We start from the raw sequence: 6128 nt of genomic DNA, 5'->3' as shown, positions 1-6128 counted from the left end.
CCCTCCCTCCCCCACCTGTCTCCCCCATCCATCTCTCCCATCTGTCTCCCATCTGTCTCTCCCATCTGTCTCCCGTATCTGTCTCCCATATCTGTCTCTCCCACCTGTCTCCCCCATCTGTCTCCCCCATCTGTCTCCCCATCTGTCTCCCTCATCTGTCTCCCCCATCTGTCTCTCCCATCTGTCTCTCTCATCTGTCTCCCCCCTCTGTCTCCCCATCTGTCTCTCCATCTGTCTCCCCCATCTGTCTCCCCCCATCTGTCTCTCCCCATCTGTCTCTCCCATCTGTCTCCTCATCTGTCTCTCCCATCTCTGTCTTTCAGGCACGGAGTCCTTCGGTCTTTTCTCTTGTGTGGTCAATGGGGAGGAGAGAGAGCAGACCCACCGGGCTGTTTTCAGGTACTGCCTGCCTCTGTGCACCTAGTCCCGACCACCCGCCCTGCCCTGCCTCAGTGACCTCTCCCTAACCTCAGGTTCATCCCTCGCCATCCGGACGAGCTGGAGCTCGATGTGGACGACCCAGTGCTGGTGGAGGCTGAGGAGGATGACTTCTGGTTCCGCGGCTTCAACATGCGGACGGGGGAGCGTGGTGTGTTCCCTGCCTTCTATGCCCACGCGGTACCCGGCCCTGCGAAGGACCTGCTAGGTGAGGACCAGTCCCAGGGACAGCTTGCCACTCCAGATCCTCCTTCCAGACACCCCTTGACTTGGGCCCATGTGACCCCCAGGGAGCAAGCGGAGCCCGTGCTGGGTGGAACGCTTCGATGTGCAGTTCCTGGGCTCTGTGGAGGTGCCCTGTCACCAGGGCAATGGCATCCTGTGTGCGGCCATGCAGAAGGTCAGTGTGGGGCAAGGGCAGCAGCAGCCTGTGGCATAGTAGGTGGGCACACTCTTTGAGGCGCTGAGACCCCCAGCCCCCTCCAGAAAGGATTTGGGAGGTCTTCAGGGGCAGCTTGGGTGGGTGCCCAGCCCTGACTCATGGGCCTGAGCACACAGGCTAAGGCAGAGCTCAGCAGCTCCCCACCATCACTATGTGTCCCTTGGCCTTCCCCACTCCTCCTCCCCTTCAGCCTTTGTCTTCCTGTCTGAAGATCGAGTCCAGCTCTCTCAACTCCTTCCCAGGAGTTGTCTGCCCATTCACTCATTCACTAGCCTGCCCATCTGCTAGTCCTGTTACTGAGTTTGGAGGGCAGCGGTGAGCAGGGTAGGGTAGCCCTGCACCCTAGGGCTTGCACCTAGCTCATGGGGACTGGGCAGTGGGAGGCCAGGTGCAGAGGCCTGGCTGGGAATGGAAGGAAGTAGAGGTGGGCTGTGGACAAACAGGTGACCAGCTCATCCTGAGACTGAGGAAGGGCTGAGGTCACCCTCACATCTTTCAGAATCACATCTCACAGGTTTTCAGTGCCTGGTGTCTTCGGACACAATCTGAAAGGAACAGGGGTGTAGCTTGTCAAGGGGAGAGTGAGAGGCCCCTAGGCCCCATTAAGTCCTCTTTTTCCCAATTTCTTTCTCAGATTGCCACTGCCCGGAAACTGACTGTCCACCTGCGCCCTCCTGCCTCCTGTGACCTCGAGATCTCTCTGCGGGGGGTCAAGCTGAGTCTGAGTGGAGGAGGGCCTGAGGTGGGGGTGTGGGGCACTGGGAACCAGGGAAGACTGGGGGGGTGGGAGGGTTCGATGGAGGAGCAGGCTGGCAGGGTGTCCAGCAAGTGGCAGCAGGTGCCCTGCCCACTCGGTCCGACTGGTGCATGTGCCACCTCTGCTCTAGTTCCAGCGCTGCAGCCACTTCTTCCAGATGAAGAACATCTCATTCTGCGGCTGCCACCCCCGCAATAGCTGGTGAGAGCCTTCCCCTCCCTCAGGGCCCCCCAAGCCAAGTCCATCCACCCGAGATCTTCACCTGCATCCACATTGTGCCACCTGAGCCAGGTTCAGGAGACAGGCACACAGGCAGGGCGGTTCTGGACAATCTGTGGGGACTGGCAGACATCTGAATGGGCAGTGGTGAGCAGACCTGCCGAGGTAGGCACATTCTCTGGGACTCAGGAAGGTGGGCCTTGGAAGACAAGCAGGGGGTGGGTCAGTCAGGGCTGTGTGGTGGGCTGTCCAGGGGCACCAGAGCTCTGGGGAGCAGCTGGAGGAGCTAGGGCAGCCCCAGACCCTTTGTGCCAGAGGGGACTTAATCCTGCTAACGGGCCTGCAGAGGGTCCTTATGAAAGGGTATGACATGGCCAGGCTGAAGGCTGGCTCAGGTACCACTGGCAGGAGACCAGGTGGCCACTGAAGTTACCCAGGTGCTGCATCGTGAGGGGTGTGTAGGTGCAAGACACCTTGGAGAGGTGGGACAGGCAGGACCTGGCTGATTAGCTGAAGAGGCTGGCCTGAGGGCATTGAGGGTGGGTGCACCACGGTGTGGGCAAGTAGGGACTCATACTGAGAGGTGTAGGGACCAGTCAGTGAGACTGGAGAGGTCCTTGGTACCTGGTCTGGGGTCGGAGGAGTCCTCGTGGGCAGTACAGGTTCAGAGTAGGTAGATACCTGAGGCCAGGAGGTGGACGAGTTGGTCAGACAGAGTAAGATGAGAAGAGAGGGCAGCATGTGAGCAAGTGGCGGGCTGCGGCTTCCTCTTCCCCAGAGGCACATCCTGCCCACCAGGCCCGTGTGTCCCAGGTGAAGGGGACCAGGGAGACAGAGCCAAGCCAAGGCATAAGTGGAGCAGGGGGGAGTTGAAGGAAGCTTGCTTGCGGGCAGGCAGGGTGTAGGTGGGTGTGATGCTGCCAGGCTGAGGCTGTGATGGATGTGGGGTCCTTTGGACTATCGTATCAAACAAGGAGGGCTCAGTTACCTGCTGGATGCTTGCCTGAGCTTCGCGCCTTCTGCATTGAGGAGGGAGATGGTTGGATGAAACCCACTGTTGAGACACTGCCCAAAGGGGTGGAGACCTAACTCAGAGCACCAGGGCTCAGACCAGGCAGCAGGGCCAGCCCTGGGGCAAGACAGTGGGCCGGGGACCACACTGCCAGGAGAGGAGAGCTTGATTTCTTGCTGGAGGGAGACTGTGCCAGCCGTTAACTAACTCAGGTCTCCAAGCTGGACACTGACCTGTCTGTAAGTCCATGAGAGAAAAATAGTCAAACAGTGGTCTAGGGCCCGTTGTGGAGTCCAGGGCAAGCTGCTGCCCCTGCACATACCTCCCTAATTTTTAAAAAATAATTATTTTATTTAACTTTATTTTAATTTGACCAGAGAGGGACAGAATGAGAGAGAGAGAGAGAGAGAGCAAACCGCCAGATGGGACTCGAACCTGGTCCAGCACCCTTAACCACCACACCTCCTGCTGGCCCCATCTCCATTTATTACTCCAGAGCCCATTCCAGTCTCTTCCTGTGAGGAGGCACTAAGGAGGTGCAGTAGGTCAGGGATAAGCTGGTGCGCTGCTTGGGGTTGGACAGCACAGGTGCCGTGTCCACGCCCAGCATGGCACAGACTGCTGCATGCCCCTGGGCGTGCGCCACCTTCCTGCAGTGCTCCTCCAGCACATTTGCCTTGGGGGCTGCGTGAGTCACACCAAATGCTTTGGCTGGTTCTTCAGTGAGCCTCTGAGCAGCACCTAAGTGTAATTATTGGACATGGTGTTCAAGACAGTTCTTGTGACATATCTGTGGGCCACCTGAACACCCTGTCTTGGCAATGACACTGCCCTGTGGCTTCCTATATGTGTAACCGTGGAACCCCAAGCCATGGGAGATGGGCTCATTGACCACAGTTTGGAGTGCTGGAGTTTCATGCTGCAGGACTCCGCTTGCCTCTCCCTCTGAACAATAATTTTAACCAATGTCCTGGATGAGAAGAGGATGGCAGATTCAGGAAAGGTGGAATGAAACCAAGTTGGGCCAGGTGTTCTCCCGGGAAACATGTGGTGGAATCAAAGCAGGTGTTACAGGTTGTCAGAAGAGGCGCTGGGGCTAGAAAGTAGCTGTGTGTTTGCAGGACAGAGGCAGGTGGGCTGGAAGAGCCTGCATCAGCTTGAGACTGGTGTTCAGGGGCTTTGACTGGACAAAGAAGGAGGTGGTCCAGGGAAGGAATATGTGTCCACAGTGGAGTTCTAGCCTGGGCTGAGAATTCCTGGCCATCCAGGCATGAGCTCAGAACACCATCCCCTCACAGACTCCCAGCACCTCCAAATCCTGGACTCGCACAACCACACTCTGGTCCCCTGCCCTTGCCAAGCCCTCTGCTCCTGCCTCTTAGCTCCAGGCGCACTGGCTGGCCAGGGCTGGGCTAGTGCTCTGACACCCCACTCCTCTCTTGTAGCTATTTCGGCTTCATCACCAAACATCCCCTGCTGAGCCGCTTCGCCTGCCACGTTTTTGTCTCCCAGGAGTCCATGAGGCCAGTGGCGCAGAGCGTGGGGTGAGCAAGGCCCAGGAGTGAGGGGGGCATGCATGCTGATAGGGGCACGAGCGGGAGGGGGCCAGGTGGGGACAGGAGCACCAGAGAGGGACCTGGGGAAGGAGGAGGCCTGGGCATGTTGTCGCCAGGCTGGGTGCAGCATCGGACCTGGGGAGTTGCGGAAGGCACTTGCCCAAGAGAGCTAGGGACCCAAGTTTGGGGTGATGTGGCCATGCCCAGGCAGGGGAAGGCAGTTGTGGGGGGCTCCAGGGAAGGAGGAAGAGGGAAGGTCTGGGGCCATGTGCCGAGTGGCTCAAGGGGCCTGCCTCCGCAGCCGCGCCTTCTTGGAGTACTACCAGGAGCACCTGGCCTACGCCTGCCCCACAGAGGACATCTACCTGGAGTGACGCCCGCTCCCAGCTCCTGCCCGTCTGCTCCTGGCACAGCTGGGGCTGGGCTGTCTTAGGCCGCCATGGCTTTGGCAAGGACTGGATGGGGGTATGTGGGACCTTTCCCCAGAGCACAGCCATGGGGGCTGTGGAGACGGGAGATCCCAGTGCCCCCGTTTTTCCTCTGACCCACTCTTCCCCTAACCCTCACCTGTCCCCAGTCTTCCTGTCTTCTCCTGGTGTCTCTGCCCTCTGTGCCTGCAAACCCTGCCCTTCACTCTGCACTTCGGGGTCAGGACTCTGGGGCAAAGGTGAGGCTGTTGGTGCCTGGTGGTATCAGGCTCCTAGATGACCTCTCCTGCCCCTCCTCTGTGATTTATAACGGAATTTTAATTTTTATAGTGAATCTCAAGGGATCATCCCATCCTTGACCACAGGGACAAAGCGTGGGGTTCCCCCACACATGGAGCTCAGGGGAAGCAGGGAGGGGTTCACAAAGAGCCTTGGGGAGACTAGAAGTGGTTCTTGACACTCCCCTGAAGCCCCAGATGCTGCCAGGAGGAGGGTGCCCCCAGCACGTCATCGCTTTGCCGCTGCTAACACCCCTGCAGCCCAGCGTGTCTGCCCCACGTGTGCCCCACGCTGTGTACGTGGGCCCTGCCCATGGCCTCAATAAATCTGCTTGGTGTGACCCTGGCTGTTTCTAGGGGGGTGCCCAGGTGGTAGGGTTGGAAACCCCAGGGTAGTGGGGCGATGGGAATCGAGAGGCACCTCATGCCTTCAGTGCTTTTTGAAATTGGGGTCCCTGCAGTGTTGCAGTGGGATTTCACCCAGGGTGTTGCATCTGGAGGTCTGGGCTTCCTCCAAACACACCTGATTTTCCCCGGAGGACCCCAAGGCAGGAAGAGAAGGCACCTGCCCCCTCGTGTGCTGGCGCACGGCGAGGAGGCCACATGTGGAGTCGGCACAGCTCCAGTTGGAGCACGGCGAGGAGGCCATGCGGGAGTCAGCACAGCTCTGGTTGGCATGCAAACCCCTTCAAAAGCAGTGCGCTGAGATCTAAAAACTGGTACTTAAAAAATTCTCCACAGAAAGCCAGAAGAATATGGACGGCTTTAGCTGGTTACAGAGGCTCTGCCAGACTCCCTCCTGGCCCTGGTGAACATAGCTCAGAGGCACCCTGGCAGAGGGCAGCCAGCCCTGCTGAGGGGCCTGTGTCCCTCCCCTGAGCTGCAGCCCCAGGAAGGCAACATGTGAGGGCTGTGGGTGTGAGCCAGCCAAGGGTAGAGTGAGGGCCCTTTAAAAAATCTGTGGAAATGCAAACTCATACTTAAATTCAGTTTTTTCC

The 6128-nt window shown here is 58.6% G+C and overlaps 1 protein-coding gene across 1 annotated transcript in view; it reads left to right on the top strand.

The window, feature by feature from the left end:
* Positions 1-5471, top strand: part of MAPK8IP2 (mitogen-activated protein kinase 8 interacting protein 2) — a 13883-nt gene extending 8412 nt beyond the window's left edge. Inside the window, exons 7-13 of the mRNA XM_006157601.2 lie at positions 324-399; positions 474-646; positions 729-838; positions 1515-1622; positions 1768-1838; positions 4314-4412; positions 4726-5471. Coding sequence (XP_006157663.1) covers positions 324-399; positions 474-646; positions 729-838; positions 1515-1622; positions 1768-1838; positions 4314-4412; positions 4726-4798 — 710 coding nt within the window. The 3' untranslated portion in view covers positions 4799-5471. The remainder of the gene's footprint in view (positions 1-323; positions 400-473; positions 647-728; positions 839-1514; positions 1623-1767; positions 1839-4313; positions 4413-4725) is intronic.
* Positions 5472-6128: the final 657 nt, after the last annotated feature.

This window comes from Tupaia chinensis, unplaced genomic scaffold, assembly GCF_000334495.1.
Source record: "Tupaia chinensis unplaced genomic scaffold, TupChi_1.0 Scaffold000548_1, whole genome shotgun sequence".
In the NCBI taxonomy this organism is placed as follows: Eukaryota; Metazoa; Chordata; class Mammalia; order Scandentia; family Tupaiidae; genus Tupaia; species Tupaia belangeri.
The sequence above is the reverse complement of the archived record's forward strand: the minus strand, read 5'-3'. Positions and strand labels throughout refer to the sequence as shown.